At 35.9% G+C, this 23,469-nt stretch overlaps 1 protein-coding gene across 1 annotated transcript; it reads left to right on the forward strand.

Moving 5' to 3' along the window:
- The first annotated feature begins 1,545 nt into the window (after positions 1-1,545).
- On the forward strand, positions 1,546-22,223 carry LOC132032968 (biotin carboxylase 1, chloroplastic). Its single transcript, XM_059422793.1, has 16 exons — positions 1,546-1,983; positions 2,398-2,726; positions 3,358-3,499; positions 6,659-6,757; positions 6,871-6,927; positions 8,744-8,815; positions 9,486-9,575; positions 13,183-13,242; positions 14,753-14,938; positions 15,057-15,149; positions 15,593-15,674; positions 16,941-17,047; positions 19,089-19,164; positions 20,417-20,463; positions 20,546-20,608; positions 21,974-22,223. The coding sequence occupies exons 1-16, from the start codon at positions 1,927-1,929 to the stop codon at positions 22,025-22,027; spliced, it is 1,614 nt and encodes a 537-aa protein (XP_059278776.1). The 5' UTR covers positions 1,546-1,926; the 3' UTR covers positions 22,028-22,223.
- Positions 22,224-23,469: the final 1,246 nt, after the last annotated feature.

Here is a 23,469-nt window from a genome sequence, read left to right on the forward strand (position 1 = left end):
ACACCCTTTTTTTCTTTTTTTCAATCAGTAATTCCTATGGTACTCTTTAAGCAAATATTGAACGGAAATTTTCTGAATTTAAAACTTTTGTGGTTGGAGAAGTACCTTCAATCCCTTTACATATACTTTTATGTAGAATCTTCCCATCAAACTCAAAAGCCACCAAAGCAAAAACAAAAAGCAATTTGACAGAGAAACATAAATACTTCAATAACATAGGGGATGATTTAAGATTTACTATTAAATAAATGGTAAAACAAAACAAAAAAAATCAAGTTAAGCTCGTAATACCGCTGAAAACAGAGAAAAATTCATAAATGAAGCAAAACACATGAAAAAGGAATAGAATGTGCAATCAACGGCCAGGGTTTTGGCATCTCTCAGATAGAATGAATGAAAAAACAAAATACTATTTGGCTAATGGTGAGAATCAAAAGAAAGAAAAGTTAAATGTATAAAGAAAAGTTAAATGTATATATTAACTCTCAAAACGAGGTGTTGGAGACCAATTTAATCTGAGTTTTTACTTAAGTACTAATTACCAGTATATACATTTTCAATTTTTATACTACTGTACTAACTTCTTTTAGCTTGTTATAGCACATACTTTTATCTTATTTTCAAGCTTTAAATTTTATATTTTAATGAATATTGTTTGGATGATTTGACAGTGTAAAAAAAAAATTACTCTGACGATGCACATAAAATAAAATCTAACCTTGAAAATGAACAAATTTAAATGTAATTTCCTCCTTTTTCTTACTTCTTTGTGTTCTCATTTTATAATATAATTGAATAAATAATTATAGTGATTACAAAATTAGCAAAGATAAATTAACATTTTATAGTTTTTGTCTTGTAATTTGTGTAGACTTTTATGCATGAAGGCAGTGTATATACGAATAAATGAAAATAAGGGGAAGCAAAATAATTAGCAGAGCATTTTCTTATTGGTTAAACTAAAAACCGAACCGTTAAGGACCAAAAACCGATAAATCGATAACAAATATCTTATAGGTTTGGTTATTGATTTCACGTATTTATAAACCGAAAACCAACAAACCGAATTAGTCATACACAAAATCGAACCGAACTGACCTATAATCACCCCTATTCAAATTCTTCACACTTAAAGTATTTCTTTTTATTGCAAAATGAACTGGCAGTAAACTTCGAAACCATACTAGACTCAGACAGTTTTTATTTAGATCCAGAAGTTTTTCCAAATATTTTGAAGTAGTGATTGTTATGACTTATACAGTATCCTTTTTTATGATTAGTAAGTAAGTCTCTCAACACGTGCATACAACAAGGACATAATATTTTTGATCTATAATAAAGAATATAAGTATCTAAAAGTACTTAATGTGATAATTTGCATTTTTAGCAACCTGATAGTTGAGGATAAAAGACTGTTAAGGATCACTTTGACAGCCTTTTCCTGTATAGGAATATTAGAAATTTGATTTATAAAGAGAAAATAAATGGCGTCAACAAAATATACAATTTAAATATTGAAGAAATTAGTTTTGATGTGATGGTATAAACAAGATATGAATACCAATTTGGTATGATTAGTTTCTTTGATATTCTCCGCTAGTGAGAATAATATAAACACTTGGAAAACAAAAATCCTACAATAAACATTTGGTGACAAAATTGGAATAATATGGAGGCGTGAAGAGCATAGAAACAAAAACTTGTTAGCTTTAACGGTTAAGAGCCCCAAGCACACTCCTTAAACCCCACAGTTGGGCGGAGCCATTCTAAGAGTGTGCTTTCTTGTTTTCATCGCACCAATTTTCTTCAAATCTACCTCCTCTCATCTTGACAAAATCAATCCCAGGTCTATTATTATTCTCGCTTGGACATTGAATTAAACGTTAAAACATTTGCTTTTGTTCTTTAGCCACATTGATCAGAAAAATGGAGTCAGCTGCCGTGAATGGCGTCTGCACTAAATCTGCTATTCCCTCCACTCCCGTAAGTCTCCGCCTTCCCTTTCTTTCCAAATCTTCACTTGTTTGTGTGTGTTTTTTTTTTTTTGTTTTCCAATAAGCGTCTTGTTCAGAGCTTTGCCGCGCACTGACTAATTTCACAAGATATATGCCACCTCCCACCAGCAACAGATACCGGTTACTCTGGATGCAAAGTAATCACCTAGTGTTTTTATGTCTGCTCGAATTTGAAACCGAGACGTCATGGTTCTCAACCCACTTCATTGACCGCCAGACCACACCCTTTGTTTTGTTTGAAATATGTTGCTCCTGTGTTCCTCTTGGCCCCCCCAAGTTATTATCCTAATGCTTAACTCCTTATTTAGGATTTGTATTTTCCTGAATTCTTGTCCTAGTTTTTACTGAGCTACTTCAATTCTGCCTTTTTTTGTTGTAATAGGGCTTATTTTTGGGGAGAAGGAGTGGTATTAGGAGCTCGCAATGTAACTTTATGGCAGGGAGTAGGATAAATTATCCTCGGCAGAGAGCTGAAGCATGTAGAATTATTAGTAGTAAATCTGTTAAACGTAGCGGTGCTCTTGCTGTAACATGTCGTGCTGAGAAAATTCTAGTAGCAAATAGAGGAGAGATTGCTGTTCGTGTGATTCGGACAGCTCATGAGATGGGAATTCCTTGTGTTGCGGTTTACTCAACCATAGATAAAGATGCCTTACATGTCAAGCTTGCTGATGAGTCTGTTTGCATTGGTGAAGCGCCAAGCAATCAATCGTAAGTTATCACAAATTATAGACCCGCTTAAGTTTCATCAATCACTCTCTTTTTAGATTCTTTAAGCAAAAAATATAATCCTTCGCGTGCTTGTATTCTCTTTATTTCTTTAGAATGTCACATCATTCAGTCACTTGTGTTTTGGTGCTTTTCAAAGTTTGTATTTGTAGGGTTTGGCCATAGATTCCTAATATTTTTCATGGAATTTATGCAGTTGTGTTTGGTTATACTTTTTGCAAAGAATATTTGGAATAATGTTCATGCTTGAATGTACTTAAATACAACTTCAAAAGTGAAAAGTGAGTTGGAAAACATGTTATAAGCTGTTTTCCAAATTTGAAATACAACTTCAAGTTGGATTTGAAATTTTCATGGCCAAACACTGATTTTCAAATAAAGTGAAAAATTATTCCGGGAAAATATTAATCATTTCTATGGCCAAACAGGTCCTTATATCTTCCTTCATTTGTTTGTAATTTCATAATTTCCTTAATACTTCAACAGAAGGTGCATGATTAATTTTTGAAGAAATATTTCGTAATCATATTTCTAAATTTCCATCCCAAGTCAGAGTATCAAAGTTTGTGGTATCAACAAAGCATGACGACAGTCACATTCTTTTTTTCTGCAGGTATTTAGTGATCCCAAATGTCTTATCTGCTGCTATCAGTCGTGGATGTACAATGCTGCATCCTGGGTATGGTTTCCTTTCTGAGAATGCAGCTTTTGTTGAGATGTGCAGAGAACACGGAATCAACTTTATTGGGCCAAATGTAAGTGATCCAGCTATACTCCGTCTTTTGATACTTCTAATTTTTTGTTTGGTTAAATCTTTTAGAAGGAATCTTTCCATCTCTTACACTGGACCTAATTGTTCTTGGAGTAAGGGAATATGTTCAGTATAATGTATATGTCTAATACATTTGAAAGAAATTCCCTTACATGTGAGCACGAACTACTAATGGTCTATCAATTTGATAATTTTGTTCATAGTGAAGAAAAAACATTGAGCCAAGAGATATTGGCGAATTGGAATGAATTTCAAATATTTTGGTCAAAAACAAGGTATACCGAGGAAATTTAGTCCACTTAAGTATATTAACTCCCCACTTATATCAATAGGTTGTGCAACTCAAATACTCATTTTGTAATATGTGATATGTGTAGTGTCTAGACTCTAGTGAGTAGTGCGTTTGGTATGGAAGAAAAACGTATATTTTACTTTGGGAAATCATTTTTTTGGATCATCTTCAAGCGTTTGGTTGAATACAAAAGTAGGTCACATGTGATAATCATACTTAATAGGGTATGAAAATAGTTCTTTCAGTGATTCCTTTTGTAGCAAAGGTTGAAAGTAATGTCTATGGGTTTGTGGATAGGGCTTTCTAAGTTCTTGGGTCATTTTTTTGTTAAAACCAAAACCAAACAAATTTAGTCGGTCTTGCAATAATTAAAACCAAAACCAAATCAAATATAATACATATTTATTGGTTTGGTTCGATTTTTAAGTGTAGATTTTTAGCAGAGAATATACAATCCAGTACTTATACATGAGTTCTAAGACTAAATAAGGAAAGACAATATTACATAATCTATTCCTAATCATTTACATCAATACAATATATTCCTAAAATAAAGCTATCAATCTTAATCATCAATATCAAATCAACATTTCTTAATCATTAATGCAAATCAACACTCCCACTCAAGTATTTAGTGATTCCGTTTGTTGAGGCCTTTAGTAAACAAATACGTCTTATCTCAGTTGTTTTTCTGCTAAACTCAAGACACCACCCGTGACTTTTTCTTTGATGGATGTACAATGCTGCATCCTGGGTATGGTTTCCTTTCTGAGAATGCAGCTTTTGTTGAGATGTGCAGAGAACACGGAATCAACTTTATTGGGCCAAATGTAAGTGATCCAGCTATACTCCGTCTTTTGATACTTCTAATTTTTTGTTTGGTTAAATCTTTTAGAAGATCCGAATATACTTTTCTTTGAGAAATAAAGATTCCTCTTTTTTGAATCTTTCCATCTCTTACACTGGACCTAATTGTTCTTGGAGTAAGGGAATATGTTCAGTATAATGTATATGTCTAATACATTTGAAAGAAATTCCCTTACATGTGAGCACGAACTACTAATGGTCTATCAATTTGATAATTTTGTTCATAGTGAAGAAAAAACATTGAGCCAAGAGATATTGGCGAATTGGAATGACTAATGAGCAAGTCAAATATTTTGGTCAAAAACAAGGTATACCGAGGAAATTTAGTCCACTTAAAGCTATATTAACTCAAATTGAGTTCCCTTATATCAATAGGTTGTGCAACTCAAATACTCATTTTGTAATATGTGATATGTGTAGTGTCTAGACTCTAGTGAGTAGTGCGTTTGGTATGGAAGAAAAACGTATATTTTACTTTGGGAAATCATTTTATCTTATCATCTTCAAGCGTTTGGTTGAAAAACTTGACTTTTGGCTTTAAAAGTAGGTCACATGTGATAATCATACAAGGTAGAGAATAGGGTATGAAAATAGTTCTTTCAGTGATTCCTTTTGTAGCAAAGGTTGAAAGTAATGTCTATGGGTTTGTGGAAACTAGGGCTATTCATGACTCAGTTTGGGTCATTTTTTTGTTAAAACCAAAACCAAACAAATTTAGTCGGTCTTGCAATAATTAAAACCAAAACCAAATCAAATATAATACATATTTATTGGTTTGGAAAGACTATTACATAATCTATTCCTAATCATTTACATCAATACAATATATTCCTAAAATAAAGCTATCAATCTTAATCATCGATATCAAATCAACATCTCAATCTTAATCATTAATGCCAAATCAACATTAAGAAATCTAACGGTATTTTTCTCTCTTTTTTTTTTTTTTCCTAAAATAAGCAAATAGTTTTTCATTCTTTGCCAACTTATAATCCTTTACTACCCTTTATTATGGTGGCTATAATTTCCTTAGATTTTGGAGAAAATGTCTTGAGATCTATAAGCTTTAATTAGGTGTTTAAAGTTTATAAGAAATATAAAAAAGTCTAGGTAAAAAATCTCATAGTTATTTTCTTGCATAAAATTGATTTTGATTCATGCCTTTCTTTTAAGATATGGGCTTAAAGGGCTAAAGTTCATTAGTCTATTAGAGATAAAATTGATGGTAAAGAAAATAAAAAAAATAAAAAAATAAAAGTATTGACGAAAAATTACAAAAAGTATCTAAAATTATTCATATAAACTAATATATAGCATATATATGTAATTATAAAAATTATGTATATAATTTTCGGTTTGGTTTGGTTTTTTCTTGGGTTTGGTTTGAATAAAACCAAAGCACACCAAATATTGTCGGTTTTTAAAAGCTTAAAACCAAACAAAATCAAACCCAAAAAAGTATCAGTTTATTTAATTGGTTTGGTTCCGTTTGTTGTTTGGATCGGTTTTTTACCAAACCATGAACACCTCTAGTGGAAACAAGTGATACGGAGGGAGGGATTATGATATTTAGAAAGAAAAGTAACTACAGCCCATTAGTTAAGGAAGTTATTTTCCATTAACTAAACACATTTCATCATGAAACTTTTTTCCAAGGCAATGTTCTTTCGTCATTGTAAACGTACCTAAGTGTATTAGCTAGATCCTTCTTCTTTTAGCTAGCTTTGTTGTCTTTTAAGCATAATCTTATCATCATCATACAATTATTCCTTACCATTCTCAGAGAAAAGACTTATCATCATGAAATCCACTTCCAAAGGACAAACAGATACCTATAAATGTAAAAGACACTGCTTATACTGTCTTTTATTTTACTTAAGTTAAAAACAAGTATGGTTATTCAAACATGAAGAAATGCACATGCATCATTGTAAGAAATTTGCAATGCTGCATAAAGATAGAAATTTGATCTTATAATTGCAGCCGGACAGCATTAGAGTCATGGGTGACAAATCGACTGCCAGAGAAACAATGAAGAACGCTGGTGTTCCAACTGTACCAGGAAGCGATGGACTACTGCAGGTATTAGCGTGGTCAATCCATCTTTCTTTGGGTCATATTTCCTCTCATTGGCACTGATACTCGCACACACTAGTTTATCTGCTTTGTGAATAACTAGATAATCCCCATGACAGACCACTGCAGAAGGAGTGAAGCTGGCTGAGGAGATTGGTTACCCTGTGATGATCAAGGTATCATTTATCATAAATGAATTTACTCTAGTAAACTATCCATGGTTGTTCGACTAGGGATATACAAAATGATGCGTTTCATTCTCTGCTAGTCTTGCTGAAGACAGCAGTACAGAGCTAAATAATAACATTTTGAGTCTTCAAAGCTTTTCCGCATTTGAAGACTTGTGTCTTGCTTGTTTTCTCGTATTAGCCTTGGCTCTCCAATGCTTGTTGTGACTACAGGAGCCTAGACTTTTGTGGATCATTTAGGGAGTCTTCTGCTTTCTGCATTGTTAGGCTGGGGGTTCTTGTTGCTACTCTCTGATCTCTTACATAGTTTGGCTGCTTTAGCTGCTCAAGTAGTATATGACATGAAATCTTGCTTTCTACTTTGGGTGATTTTTCTCATGTAATGATATAGTTTCATCTTTCTACATGCTGTTATTTGGACCTATTTTCTTTTGACCTTAGGACTTAATGAGAAGTAAATTGTTCCAAAAGGATAATCCAGATTAAAATTTTACAACTTGGCAGGTGGGGGATTCAATTAAGAACTAATGCATGTCCAACTAGGTTTTGGCATGTTACTTGACCTCTTATTTGGAAGGATCTTAATAGAAAATAGCCTCACAATGTTGCCTTCACCTACATCAATTCTTGGCAACTGCAACATCATAAGATAAACTGTGAAGTAAAGCAAAGGCGTTACGTTAGATGAAAGTGAATTTTATCAAATAAGCAGGAAAGACTGAGTAGAAGAATAAACAACCACAACAACGGTTCCTTGTTTCTTTCCCTCCATTTCTCTGATACAGTCTTTTGTCTTTTGTTATCTCCTTTCCTTATCCTTAAGTCAAATCTTCTTGTAAGATTCTTTACCTTTTCTGAGATGGGTATCTCCATCTCATTAATAAAATCTTGACTTCATCAAGAAGAAAAAGAAAAGCAAATTCAAGTCCATTCTTATTCTTGTGTTACTCCCTCTTTTCTCTATGTCATTGTCAATTTTTTTTTTCCTTTCTATGCGTCTTTCTTCCTTTCTCTTTCTTTCGGTAACAAATGAGAAATATTCATCAAACCAGAGTTTTTGTCTTAGAATTTAGCTTTGACATGTTTTTGTCCTTCAATTAGTGATGTTAAAGTGAGTGACCATCTCATTTAGAAGGTTAAGCGGCTAGAGAGAGCACATTTTTATTTAATTAATTATGTCTTCAACACGCCCCTTCACATGTGGGCCTGATTCTTTTCATGGGCCAAGCACTTGTATAAATTCTTTTTATAATGGGTATCAATGAGACTCGAACCCAGAACCTCTAAATGCCTATTCTAATACCATGTTAAAGTGTGTTACTAAGCTTAAGCTGTCGGAGAGCACATTTTTATTTACTTAAGTTATGTTTTCAACGAATGAAAGTCCTATAAAGCTTGCTGATGGGATAAATGAACAGATCCATTTCTTATAGAAGTCTAGAACTAGATGGGTGAAAATTTGACGGTTCACACTTAGTTAAAGGTATAATCTTGTCAGACTGGACAAACTTGTAACACATTCCAGTTTGGAACTTTATCGGATTGATTTGAGCTCTAGTCAATCTTGGTAGTTTTGATGTGCAAGTGTAGAGTTTGAATTGTCTGTACGCACCTGGTGCTATATCTTACTCACATCAGCCCGCTTTGGTTTAGTTACTTTTATTCTTGAATATAATAGCCAATAAAAGATGAAAGACCCTTTAAAGCAAAATTATAAAGCTTTTGAATCAAAAAAAGATGCTGGAATTAATTTCAGTGGCTGAATGGTTATCGCTGAACTTGAGAAGCCTTTTATGTTTTGAAGGCAACAGCTGGTGGTGGTGGTCGTGGAATGCGTCTTGCTAAAGAACCTGATGAGTTTGTCAAGTTGTTTCAGGTAATCTCTTCGTAGTAAATTTCACTTCTCAAGTCACTCAATAACATTTTTTCATTCATTGTGAAGGGTTTTTACGTTCAGATGGTTGTAGGAAAGCCTTCATCCCTCATACTTTTCACTTGCTAAATATGTCACGACTTCACCAATCTCATCCAATTGCACTCTTCTAACTTTCACAGGGATGAACATTATATTACTCATGCTATGTGACTATATGGTTGCTATGTTTGCCTCTTCTTGCAATTGTCATGTTCTAATGTTATTCCAATGTGCATTTCAGTTATACCTATATCCAATCTGCACCCTCTACATCACCTTATGCACATTTCGTGATGGTTTCTCATTTCCCTTTCAATCGATTATCCATACTTCAAGATCCTCGAGCCCATTTGGGAAAGGCAATCAGATTCCATGAAGCAATAAAAGCTTTATTGTTTCTTTTTTCTTTTGATCTTCTTTCATAAGTTATGTGTTTTTAACTGATAGAAGCACCCAGAGGTGCTTACACAAAAAGAGGTAGTATAAGTCCTAGTTGCAGCCAACGAATTGTATGATACAAAAAGAAGAAAAGACAAGCAAAGATCTATCAGTTTTGCTAATGTTCAAGGTGAAGGTCTAAATTTTTGTATTAAGCTCAGCTTTTTTTTTTTTTTAAAAAAAACTTTGATAGCAAGCTAAGAGTGAAGCAGCAGCTGCATTTGGAAATGACGGTGTTTATCTGGAGAAGTACATTCAAAATCCTAGGCATATTGAATTTCAGGTACCTTTGTGTTTTATTCCATTTAGAAAGTTTTTTTTCTGAAATCTGGTGATTGCTCTGCTAAAGGATTTGACTCTCTGGAGATTTAGGCAATTAGGTCTTAATTTGAATTACCTATTAAAAATAGGTGGTTATGTGGATTCTTTGTTAATGATGCTTTTGATACATAGTTTTTAGAACTTCAACTCCTCATATTCTTGATAAATTTAGATATTAAGAAGGAAAAAAGCAATAACTGTCCTTTTTTCCGCAAATAATCTTTTAGATATCTGCATATATATGTCTGTATATAAAATTTTAAACAGCACATATACGAGGTTTTCTCCAGTTATGTACTTTTGTTAAACGAGATGCAGAGAATGCCTGCATCTGAAATCCACTTTAGTGATTGGTGTCGGACATATGATGTCATTTGACTGCTGTTAACTATGACGAATCTTCTAGTATGAATGGTAATTAAAAGAACAAGTATCAGTTTTCTAGGATCTACTCAAAGATGATATCAAGAACACTGTTCATGATTTTCATGCTAACCAGAGGACTGAGAGAAGTTTCAATGCAACTTATGTGGCTCTCATTCCTAAGAAAGCAGGGGCCTCAGAATTGAAGGATTTCAGACCTATAAGTCTGATTACTGGCATGTACCAGGTGATAGCAAAAATTCTGGCTGAAAGGTTGAAAAAGGTGGTAGACAAGCTGGTTAACAAACACCAGATGGCATTCATAAAAGGGAGGCAAATCATGAATGCCGCTCTCATTGCAAGTGAGAGTGTGGACTCTAGATTGAAAGGACATGTCCCTGGTGTCATGTGCAAGCTAGATATTGAGAAAGCTTATGGTCATGTAAATTGGGAATTCTTGGTGAACTTACTCAGACAAATGGGATTTGGGGAGAAATGGCTGGGTTGGATTAGGTTCTGCATCATTACTGTTAGATTTTCTATTCTAGTGAATGGTGAACCAGTTGGATTCTTCCCATCAGGGAGGGGACTGGGACTAAGACAGGGAGACCCTCTATCTCCCTTTCTTTTTATTTTGGCAATGGAAGGATTTGACAGTATGATGAGGATAGCAATACAAAACAGGTGGATCAGAGGTTTTCAAATCGGAGGTGATAGAGGGCAAGCTAAGGAAATTTGTCATCTTCTTTATGCTGATGAATGATGATACAGTTATATTCTGTGAACCCATTGAGGAACAGATAAACTACATCAGATTGATACTTCTGTTTTTTGAGACCACTTCAGGCTTGAAAGTATATTGGGGGAAGAGTAATTTGTTCCCAATCAAAGAGGTGGCCAACTTACAGAGAGGTACTAGGCTGCAATGTGGAGCATCTACCTACTGTTTATTTAGGCATGCCACTGGGCAACAGAAACAAAGAGGAATTTATATGGGATGGCATTGTAGAGAAGGCTGAAAAGAGATTGACAAGGTGGAAGACTCAATACTTATCTCCTGAAGGAAGACTTACTCTCATAAACTTAGTTCTAGATTCTTTACCTACCTATGTTATGTCTTTGTTCCCTCTACCTTCTAAGATTCTGAAGAAGTTGGATAAATTGAGAAGGGATTTTCTTTGGCATGGATGCAAAGAGAATAAGGGATACAATTTGGTGGAATGGGATAAAGTACTGAACAGTAGACATTTGGGGGGAATGGGCATCAGAAACCTTAGGAGACAGAACAATAGTCTATTAATGAAATGGCTATGGAGATATAATGAAGAAGGCCAAGCTTTATGGAAGGAGGTTATCAAATGCAAATATGGTGATATAGCCCTTGGTGTAGTAATGTCAGCTCTACACCCTATGGAGTTGGGGTCTGGAGAACAATCAGAGATCTTTGGCCTAAGCTAGCTGGGAACATGACTATAAAAGTGGGAGATGGTAGTAAAACAAAGTTCTGGGGAGATGCCTGGAAAAATCAGACCCCTTTGAAGGAAGATTTCCCTGATTTATTCATCATATGCAACAATCCTGAGGCAACTGTCAATGAGTGTTGGACTACTCAAGGGTGGGATTTATCATTTAGGAGACTTTTGAATGATTGGGAAGTGGACAGGGTGGCAAAGTTATTGCATGAATTGGAGGGCTTCAGTGGCACTACAACAGATTCAGACTCTATAAGATGGAAACATAACAAGGATGGGCAATTTTCAGTTAAAAGGGTCTATGAAATTGACAATGCACAACAAAACAGAAACCACCAAATTTTGTGGAAAAATGTTTGGAAAAAAATCGCACCAACTAAAGTGAAATGCTTTACATGGCTGGTAGTTAGAAGGGCTTGTTTGACTCATGAAGTTTTGAAGAGAAAGGGACAGATCATTGTCTCCAGATGTCCACTATGTGGGGAAACAGATGAGACCAACAGCCATCTCTTTCTGCATTGTAAATTCACTGCACAGTTATGGGCTTTATTTTTTACCCTCACAAACACAAAATGGACCATGCCTGAGCACACTGCAGATCTACTGAGTTGCTGGATTAGAAGAGGAGGAAGCAAGAGCCAGAAGAAATGGTGGAGAATTATCCCACACTGTATCTGGGGACTCTGTGGAGAGAGAGGAATAGTAGAAGCTTTGAAGATAGGTCCAATTCCATTCACATAGTTAAATGGAATTGTATTGTATCTTTTTATTTTTGGTGTAAAGAGAAAGAAATAGAGGAATCAGAGGTTGTAGATTTGTTAGGCTCTCTGTAAGTAGTATCTATCCCTTTTTCTTTTTTTTTTTTTTTTTTTTTTTGGTCTTAAGGTTGCCAGCATATCCTTAATGCTGAGGAATACAACATTACCAGTTTAAAAAAAAAAAAAAAAAGAACAAATATCAGTTTTGTCACTGAAAAATATGCCATTTCAAAAGTATTCCTGGTCACTCATTGGAATGGACAATGTACCGTAAACAATCTTTTGGAGGTATCATGGTCCTTTGAACCCATATGGGAAAAAAAAGTGAGGTTTACATCTCTCTTTGCTGGGATGAAAATTGGTGTGGAGAAGAGGGCTGCTGGCATTTCTTATTCTTGATCTTGCTTCCGTTCTGCAAATTTCTTCTCTCACCAACTTCTTTGTCTGCTTTAGGTATGTCAGTCAAGATATATCTACTATTTTAGTATTCAATAAATCTTAGTTGTTATTCAAAGGATGGCATGTTTATTGAGTCTGCAGTTGCTGATAAATTTAATGAATTCGTTCTGGAGTCTGCTTCTCCCTTTAGTATCCATATACTTGATGCGTATTGAGTACGTCAGATGTGAAATAAGTATTCACCGAGAAAATAATATCACCATGTTTACTGAAGATGACCTAAATGCTGGTTTTCTCCCTTATTTTGCGTGCTTTGATTGTGTGCGTAACTTCATTATCGATGACATTATTGAATATGAGAAAATTGCTGCCACATGATTAGGGTATTGTGTCCTTAGAACTGAGATGAATTTAAGTGTATTGATTGAATATGCTATATGTCTCTTGATTATGTATTTGTTTTATCTGGCTATATGTGTCAATTGAGTTATTACCAATCTGATTATTTCAATTACCGTCAATTTTCTTAGAGGGTCTGATTTCAGCCTTGCTGATTCACAACTTTTGTCATATGCAGGTTTTGGCTGATAAATATGGTAATGTCGTGCACTTCGGAGAGCGTGATTGCAGTATTCAGGTAGACATAATATTACGGAAATTTGAGTTTCTGCTCTTGGAAAAAGCAGCTTTTACGGAGTCAGTAATGCAGCTCACTGTTTCTAAGATACACCTTATCTCTTTGTGTGGTAGTAACTAGGAACGCGCTAGTAGGGGCAGGCAACCTGAGTTATCTAAGTCCAAAAAGTGAAAAGAAGCGCTGAAGTCAGTTGGGGTTTTAAGCGTAAAGCTTAAATGAAGCACGGGCCTCAATGGAAAACGGGGCAATTGAAGGGAAAGATAAAAATTATATATGTAGTCTAAGGATAATAACTGTTGATCCCAACAACGGTAAGATAAACAAAAAATTGAAACAAAATACAGTTAGGTGAAATATTTATTGTTTAGTGTCGCTCTCCTTAAGACAAAGCCTGTGGGTGGTGTGATGCACGCCTTAGTGCCTCGTTGCCGGCACTGAAGCGCCAGTTAAGTGCGGGAAGCACACAACTTATCTTGCACCTAGCTTCAGGGCTTAAGCGCACCTCAACAAACCTTTGTCAAAAATGCCATCAACTAAACCAAAGAGGTAGCGATACTGCCTGCAATTTCAGGGTTATGTTGACTTTCTTTCATTTTTGTTGGTGTTGGACTTGCCAGGCACAAAGTGGAAGACTAGGGTCCTGTCAGTTTTCGCCACGTAAACTCATAAAGCGGTATATCAGTTTCTGAACAAAATACTTGTGCAAGACCTGTACTTAACCTGGTTACCCTCTTACTTACACCTGCAATGATAATTTATAGCCATAGGAAGCAGAGAAAATCTTGTAGTGGGTGGGTTGAGTTACTTAATAAGCATGCAACTTACAGCCAATTACAGTCCCAACTGGGATTATATGGCAACGCCACACTGGCAGCTCTGTGTATGGTATGACTACAGTTGGTATTGTTCTCTGTGACCTTTCTTTCTTAACTTCCTTGATTTCGCCCAACCTAGACTTGGTATTTTACTGGTACCAAGTACTATCTCTCACAACATACGGTTTGGGGAGGGTAGAGAGTACGCAGACCTTACCCCTACCTTGGGAGGTAGAGAGGCAGGTGACTAGTACTATCTCTGCGCATGACAAATTTTTAATATTTGCTTTTTTTCCCCAAAAACTGTTCGCCCTTACGTCGTCACTATATCTGTACTAATAATGTTCTTTGTAGGTTCTCTAATTTTGTATACCATGTGTATGTTGGGAATTCCCTACCACATTAATAAAATTGTTACATTATCAATAGATCTAAACTAGTAATCACAATGAGTATATAATCGTCATGATTTGCATAATTGGATAGTTCATTCCAGAGTACGAAATTATGTTAGTTCCGGCGACAATTTGCTTAGTTATAAAAAATTTAAAGGTTGATCAATCAAATCATCTCTCTTTATTTTATTACTTGTTGAAGTTTAAGGAATCCATTAAATTACATTTTTTAAGTTTTTAGTTGGGGAATGAGAGATCCACTAGTTAGTGTAACATCTTTGAAATACCCTATTTCTGCAGAGAAGAAACCAGAAGTTGCTAGAGGAAGCACCTTCCCCTGCGTTGACACCCGAGCTACGAAAAGCCATGGGCGATGCAGCTGTTGCAGCAGCAGCATCTATAGGTTACATTGGTGTTGGTACTGTTGAATTCTTATTAGATGAGAGAGGATCCTTTTACTTCATGGAAATGAACACTCGTATTCAGGTAAAAGCTCTAGTCAAGAAATGTCTTGTCAATAGTTGCAAATTTAAGTATAGAGAATGTATCTTTTTCCTCTTGTTTCTTTTGCGTGCAAGTAACGTAATATATTGCTGAAATCTAGGTGGAGCATCCAGTGACAGAAATGATATCTTCTGTTGACCTGATAGAAGAACAGATTCGCGTGGCTATGGGAGAAAAGCTGCGCTACAAACAGGTAATGCTGAACAATCATTTCCTTTCTATCTTTTCTTTTTTATTCCTTTAAGATTTTCTTCTTCTAAAGAATTGACTTAGAACATTTAAACTGAGGAAAATAAGTTACTCATTTCAATCAAACAAATATCTAACTTGTTAAATTACTCAAATTTAAGAACATGTATTCTTAAGTGATAGTTGTGTAGGTGGGTGGGGCCACATTTGATCGTTGAATTATTGATAAATTGTATAGTGTAAAAGAAACTTTAAAAAGTATAAACTGTCTTATTTAACAGTTTGATTTGTATAATTTTGAAAAACAAAATAGAGGAGAATGAGTGTATTTATTTTCAAGTAGGGGCATTATGTTTTAAGACTGGCTGGAATGGAACTAATGTGTTCATTTTGAAATTGTGAAAGTCTAATCTTTTATTTCGTTCCTTTTCTCTTTCTTGCTTACAGGAAGATATAGTGCTTAGAGGACATTCCATTGAGTGCCGTATAAATGCAGAAGATGCATTCAAAAATTTCAGACCCGGACCTGGTAAAAATATAGTTGATTTGAAGCTTGTGTTTCGGAAACTCTCCAACGTAAAACTCTCACTAACTTGTATGCAAGTTAAACTTGAATCAGACTGCAATGAAGTATTGAGTGTGCCTGGATAAGTTATTGAGTGTGCCTGGATAAGTGAATCACTTAGCTTTCTGGAATCTCTAATGTAAACTCTCACTAATTGGTTGCAACTCAAGGTTGAATCAGACTGCGCTGCAGTATCAAGTGTGCCTGAATAACGGAATCACTTATTTTCTGAACTGCATAAGCAATGACATCATTAGGAAATATCTTGGATGCTTTAATAAGGTTATGCTGATATTTATACACAAGGGCCTGTCTGGTTTGGATTCTGATTTTGTGTATGATCAGTTCGATAAGTGATTATTAGATTATTATGATATGTTTTCGTTAAAACCATAGTTTTTTGCTAAAAAGTGTTTTTTCTACACCAACCAAGAACTGATTCTGGTTTTAAAGCTGATCTGTTTTACCCAGAGCAACATACAAATATTTATGTTGGTTATGAGTCGTTTTGGTCTGTTTAGAGATCCATTCTTTCGTCAGTAGAGAAAAAGAACCCCTGATCGTTAGAGAAGCCAAATTGTTCAGGTTTGGGACGAAACTAGTCCAAATTGAGCAAAATGGATATTGAGGATGTATACAACCGACACCAAATAGCCTAGTGTTGAAGTGTAGTTCTTGTTGTTCTTGCTGTAGACACATATTTACCTTTTCACTGTTCAATTTATTTACGTGTATTGTAGAGAACAGATGACGGGGATATACAAATGTGCGCTATGTATATGGCTTGATGGATCTTATCCAAATCTTAGCTTTTAAAAGAAAAAGAAAGTGCTGTTGCATATCCCTAAAATGTAGCTCGAGCAGTATGTTATATATTGAAATTTTGGAGAGAAGGAAGATATAATCTGTAACTTGGATGCCATTATAAATGCACTTTGTTAAATATACACTTTTTTTTTTTTTTTTGCTGTTCCACCTGTTTTCATTAATTGCTGTGTATCTGCTTTACTTGAGCCGAGGGTCTATTGGAAAGAGTCTCTCTACCTGCAAAGATAGGGGTAAGGTATGTGTACACTTTACCCTTCCCAGACCCCACTTGTGGGATTACACTGGGTATGTTGTTTTTGCTGTTCCACCCGATGGAGTCCTAATACTAAAGTGGAATAGGTGTCTTCTCTATGATTCACGCTGATATTTCTAGACACTGAACTTTGTTTTTTGCATAAATAGGGAGAATCACTGCGTATTTGCCATCTGGAGGTCCATTTGTCCGCATGGATAGCCACGTTTATCCTGGTTATGTGGTTCCGCCGAGCTATGATTCCCTGCTAGGAAAGGTAAACCCACCCACCCGCCCTCCCATCCCTGTGGACCCTCTCTAGCATTATTCTTTAGGGCAAGAGGACCTGAGGAGGTCAGGTTGCCTTTTTTCCATTGCTTGAGACACTAAATGGAAGTTCCAAGACCAAGAAGCAGATTTCTACAGTTAAAACTTGTGGAAAGTCTGTCCTTATGTTTTGGTCAACATATACGTCTAACTGATACTGAAGGCAGCATATCTTATCTATTGATTTGAAACAACAACAACAACAACAACAACCCAGTGAAATCCCACAACGTGGAATGTCTGTGATTCGACTCCTACCAAGGTAGGACGGCTGTTTCCGAAAGACCCTCATAAAAGCATAACAAGAGGTCGGATAAGGCCAAGAGATTCAAAGCGATATGGAAATGCAAATAACTCGACTAAGCCATGATGAAGCAGTTTGTAAAGGAGCAGTAGCTATCACAGATAAAATAAGATAATCAAAGTACAGGATAACAAATAGTAGCAGAAATCAAAGCACAAGAACTTATATCGCGATAATGTGACTACTAATATGAAAGGATAAACGTTACTATCTACTAGCCTTCTACCCTAATCTGAGTCCTCCATACCCTCCTATCTAAGGTCATGTCCTCGGTAAGCTGTAACTGCGCTATATCCTGTCTAATCACCTCTCCCCAATACTTCTTCGGCCCCCTACCTCTTCGAAACCATCCATGGCCAACCTCTCACACCTCCGCACCTTCCGTGTCTCTCCTCTTCACATGTCCAAACCATCTCGGATCTGCTCTGTCTTCCACCGAGGCCACTCCCACCTTGTCCCGGATAGTCTCATTCCTAATCCTGTCACTCCTAGTGTGCCCACACATCCATCTCAACATTCTCATATCCGCCCCATACAACATATTTGGTCTAACCACCACTTTGTAGAACTTGCCCTTAAGTTGTGGTGGCACCTTCTTATCACAGCACTGCTCCAGATGTGTGACATCATCGTCAGGCCTTGTATAATAGACCCAAGATACTCGAAACTGCTTGTCTTCTGAATGACCGCTTCCACGCCGGCCTCGAGGGTCCCGATCCCTCCAGTACTGCAGCATGGACCCTTTGATGCCAACCTCTGCGTTGACTCCGCTACGAGTCTCATCGATCAAGACTTGTCAGGGCAACACCATGGCACCTCGCCTTGAATATGCCGCGTCAATTCATCTGCCAAGGCAAATAAAAACGGACTAAGAGCCGATCCTTGATGCAACCCCATCACAACCGGGAAGCCTCTTTTCCTTACCCCGGTTTGGCTCCCTCATACATGTCCTCGATCACCCTAATGTACGCCATGTGCACACTAAATCTCCATAGGATCTCCTCGAACTTTGTCGTAAGCCTTTTCTAGGTCGATGAATACCATATGTAAGTCTCTCTTCCTCTCCCTATACCTGCTCCACCGGTCTCTCATAGATGGATGGCTTCGTAGTTGAGCGTCCCGGCACGAATCCAAACTTTCTCTCCAAATAGACACCACCCTCATCTCCACCACCCTTTCCCACACTTTCATAGTATGGCTTAGCAGCTTGATACCTCTATAGTTGTTGCAACTCTGGATATCGCCCTTGTTCTTGTATAGAGGGATCATTACACTCGACCTCCATTCTTCGGGCATCATTGCCGTCTTAAAGATGACATTAAACAACCTAGTCAGCCACTCCAGACCTGCCGAGCCCACAATCTTCCAAAATTCTCCAGGAATCTCGTCAGGTCCTGCCGCTCTTCCCTTGCGCATCCTACGAACAGCACCCTTAACCTCCTCAACCTTAATACTCCTGCAATACCCAAAATCTATTGATTTGAAAAAAAAAAAAAAATCTTTAAGATACGTAACTTGATTGGACTTCGGAGCATGTTGTTTTATGGGGTTCTCAAAGCATGCATGACTATATGATCTTTCTGAATTTGAAAAATGTAGCTCAGTAGCTGTTTCATCTTTTAGTGAAGCTCTTTTACTCTTCTCCTGTTAATACCTTTCTTCACTTTAAATTTTAAACATTGTGCAGCTAATTGTGTGGGCTCCAACACGTGAGAAGGCTATTGAGCGCATGAAAAGAGCACTTGATGACACAATTATCACAGGTACAACTAACAGTTTTCTTGATCGTATTCCTCAATATTGGGTGTGGTTATTTGTTCCAAAAATGGAGATTGTTGTCAAAGTTGCTCTGGTTCTTGAAATCCTTCTAGCAGTTGCATTTATCTCTTTAGCATGTGGTTTTAATAGGCTTAATACTTAGACAACCCCTTAAACTTGGCAACAAATTTCATTTAGACACTCGAACTAAGGCTTGTTCCAATTGAGCACTTGAACACATAATAAAATGCTCCTACAAGACACTTTCGGTTCAATTTTTTTTTTTTTTTTTTTTTTTTTAAATTGTGCCTGTTCTCAAGTGTCTATTAGATAGTTAAGTAAACCACATAAAATAGGTCATCTCCTTTAAGTATACACATCAGCCTCAATTGGAATAGGTTTGAGGTTTTACGGCTTATTGAGGAAAATGCATATAATTAAAGGTTGTGACATATTTTAAGTGTCTAACTTACCTATGTAATGGACGCTAGTGAACACGCACAAAAGTTTTTTCGAAATGACCCGAAAGTGTTTGAATAGAAACACCTCATTATGTGTTCAAGTGCTCAATTGGAACAAGCCTTAGTTCGAGTGTCTAAATGGAATTTCTGACAAATTTAAGCGGCTGTCTATGTATTAAGCCTTTTTAATAAATCCAAACGGAATAACTTTTTCATTAGATAAATAACTCTGAACAGATAATATGCAAAGTACACTGCACTGAGGATAAAAAGCTGAGGAATTTGGGGTGGGGGGTTCAGACAGTTATGCTAATGAATGGCTGAATGTTAACATAGTTATTTGCAATTCCCACTTGCAAAGTTTGCAACTCTTTGCTGGTGGTTCATACACAGGCACCTAACTACCTATTTCAGCTGTTCCTCATTTTTGGTAACACAGTTTAATCCAAACTACTTTACATCCTCATTGCTTGCTTTACTTTCTGAGTTTACTTTTTTGTAAATAATTTGATTTCCCTGAAGTATGTCAAGATATTCAGCCGAGTCACTTTCTCATCCATGTGGCGTGCTAATACATATCTGTTTCTTGCGTCCATTCAGTTGAAATTTGGGCCGAAGTCAATTTTTTCCATTCAAAGTTTTTCTGCCACTTCCTTTGTGGTCCGGCCCTTCCCGGACCCCGCGCATAGCGGGAGCTTAGTGCATCGGGCTGCCCTTTAAAGTTTTTCTGCCACTTCCACTTAGCTTTATTTTTCCTACATGTTATCTGTTGTCTTAATTTTACTCTCTGTGACAGGAGTTCCAACCACAATAGAATATCACAAACTCATCCTTGATATTGAGGTAGGCGGATTACCATGTTCTTTGGAACTGCTGATTTAGGAGATTTTAATAAGCCTAATCTTCTCTGTTTGTTGGACAACAGGACTTCAAAAACGGCAAAGTCGATACCGCTTTTATTCCAAAGCATGAACAGGAATTAGCTGCTGTAAGTAGTGGAACTGAAATTTTTGAGTCCTTAAACTAGATTACCCATCCATATTTCATTTTTGGCTGCTACTGCTTGCTTGCAACTTGTCATATATAAATAGGATTGATTAAAATAAACATAAGTGTGCCATTTGATAGAGGCTTCTATGTAGAGTTCACAAAGAAACAGCCTGCTTTTTACTTCCCTTCTAATAAGTGCCAGAGTCAATGCACTGTGGGTTCAGCAGAACCCACTGTGTTTGGTCCAGACCTTCTGTGTATGTGCAAAATTTGTCACTGTTACTAAATGTAGAAGCAACTGAACCCTACATGAAATGGGCCACTGGTTCAGTGGAAGTAGTTCCAAAGTGGACTATGGTCCACACTTCGCACAGGTTCTAATCCTGCTTCTCACTCATGTTTTTTGTTTCTTCCCTCGGGAATGCATGATTAATGAGGACTCATATAGACGAGGCAACTTGCTTGGGATTGAGGTGTTAGTTGCATTTTTAGCCTAAAGGGAATGCAGAAGTGTTGAAGTTAGGGTTTCATTAATTGTCTTGGAACATGAATTAAAAATTCATTGAGGTAATTGTATGATCAGATATGTCTGTGTCTATGTCTATGTCTACGTATACATATACATATACATATACATGTGTGTGTATAACACACACACACACACACCCCTATTCATCTAATATGTTTCGATGATTTTTCATGTAGTATTTTTTTATCTATGCTAAAAAGCATACTTGTGGCTTGACTTGCTTGATGTTACTTTAAAATTTAGTAGCTAACTTCCAATCTTGGATCTGATTTTGCTTGTGATCAATGTAACTTGCAAGTTCTAGACTGAAACAGGGCATACTCCTCTTTTTGAAAGCCTTCTAGCTTTGTACCTCCTCTATCCTTCTTGCGTCAGGCCAACCAGTAGTGTGGTCTGTCTTGATATTCACACATATCATTACCTGAAATATCTGGTAAAGTAGAAGCTACTGTTGTATTATACCAATAACCCTGATAGTTGATAAACATGAGCAGTTCCTGGAGGCTTGGCCTTTCAGACTTCAGTTTAGTGCTTGATCTTTTCTGTTCTTTCAATATCAAACAATATCTCAAGACTCTTAAAAACCTAAGGATGTCAAATTTGACAGTCATAAGTTAGCATTTCTGGTTATGGAAAGGAGATCACAGCTATTCTTTATTATTGTTGACACAGTGTAATCATTTAATGTTCTCAATGTTTCTCCCTTTCCCAATCCTTCCAGTACCACATATAACAATTTCCACAATTAGCTTGTAAACTACATTTTTGACGTGCATAAGGTTGTAAGATTTAATAGTTCACTATATAACGGTCTTTCAACTTTGTGACCTGCAGCCCCAACCATCAGTTTCAGCAGCTACCAAGGAGTTGGTTAAGGCTAATGCTTGATTCATTTTTGTTGCGTTTAACTTCTCCTTTACATCTCGTCAGCGGTACAATGTTATAGCATTGGGATCTGGAGTTTACTGCCGTTCTGAATACAAGAGTTGTCAGTTTAAATGTATTAAACTACACAAGACTGAATGGAATTCTTTTTGTTTTGGTCTTTGCCTTGTTATATATTGGAAGATGGAATTAAATTGTACGACAAGTTTTTTTTTTTTTTTTCCTTTTCGGTTTTCTTACCAAAATTTGGAAAAAGTAATGGGAGCGGAGAGGAGCGCGGGGGTTGGGTGATCGGTGGCTGCTTAGTAGTGATAGATGAATCTTTATCAAAGCTACTTTTCCTTGTGAAAGGAGTAATAGAGAACCCCCTTCTGCTGCTAAATAATTAAGTTAAACAGTAGTATCAACCCATTACTCGAGATTAAGGAGAGCCGTTTGGACATGATTTGAAATCATGATGATTTGAAGTTGAAGTTTTGTTTGGACATGCAATTTGGATTTTTTAAGTTGTATTTTTTCTTCTAAGCATAAAAACCTCACAAGTCATGAAAACTATCTAAACTTTCTCAATTCTTATACAATCTTACCAAATGAGCAAATCATAGTTTAAAACAAAAGTAATACGCTACTAGAAGCCTTTTTTTAAAAAAAAATACAACATCAATTGATCAATCTTTAGTTCAATAAAATGAAAAATTGAACATGAGTTGTGGTGTAACTACTTCTTAATATAACTCACATGGTTGGTAAGAGTAAATTTATTATAAATATACTATCAACTTGTAGATCTTTTAATATTTGATATAAAATGGTTGGTAAACATGATTGGTAAATATATCTATCAACTTATGAATCTATTTTTATAAAATATAAACTTATGTGTTAACTTTTACATTTGAAAATTTTGAAATTATGATTTGGAATCTCAAGTCATGTCTTTTTGGGTGATTTGGAATTTTATCTCATGATATGAAATCGCATGTCTAAACGTCTATTAACTGTTGCATATGTTGGTGGCGGCGGTGAAAAGATACAGGCATAAGAAGAAAAGAAGAAAAAAAAAAAAAAAAAGACTGCAAAGCTTAGTGATAGATTAACATTGTTTTCCATTTTTAGGTTGTTTCTTCCGTTAGCAGCTGTTACAATGTTTTCTTATTTATGATTTAGTAGGTGTAGCAGCCCTGTCAATTCTTTAAAATTGTCTTGTTCTGCTCTATTTAATACGCTTGTCAAATAGTTGTAAATATCACTGATGAATGAAGAATATTTTGCATGTTATGAAATAATAATAAAAATACAATATAAGAGATGTAGCCAAAAAAGTTGGGGAGACATATTTTTTCTCTTGAGATTGATGTACAAATGAATTGATTTAGCTTTCTATTTATAGAAGAAAAAAGTTGTTGTGAGGCTTTTCAGAAGTTGCTTTCGAGTTGTCTGCTTCA

This window comes from Lycium ferocissimum, chromosome 2 (assembly GCF_029784015.1).
Source record: "Lycium ferocissimum isolate CSIRO_LF1 chromosome 2, AGI_CSIRO_Lferr_CH_V1, whole genome shotgun sequence".
NCBI lineage: Eukaryota > Viridiplantae > Streptophyta > Magnoliopsida > Solanales > Solanaceae > Lycium > Lycium ferocissimum.

Coding starts and splice junctions, on each gene's coding strand:
- LOC132032968 (XM_059422793.1), top strand. CDS start 1,927: ATGGAGTCAGCTGCCGTGAATGGCGTCTGCACTAAATCTGCTATTCCC. Junction 15,150..15,592: donor AAAAGCTGCGCTACAAACAG/GTAATGCTGAAC, acceptor TCTTGCTTACAG/GAAGATATAGTGCTTAGAGG. Junction 15,675..16,940: donor AAATTTCAGACCCGGACCTG/GTAAAAATATAG, acceptor TTGCATAAATAG/GGAGAATCACTGCGTATTTG.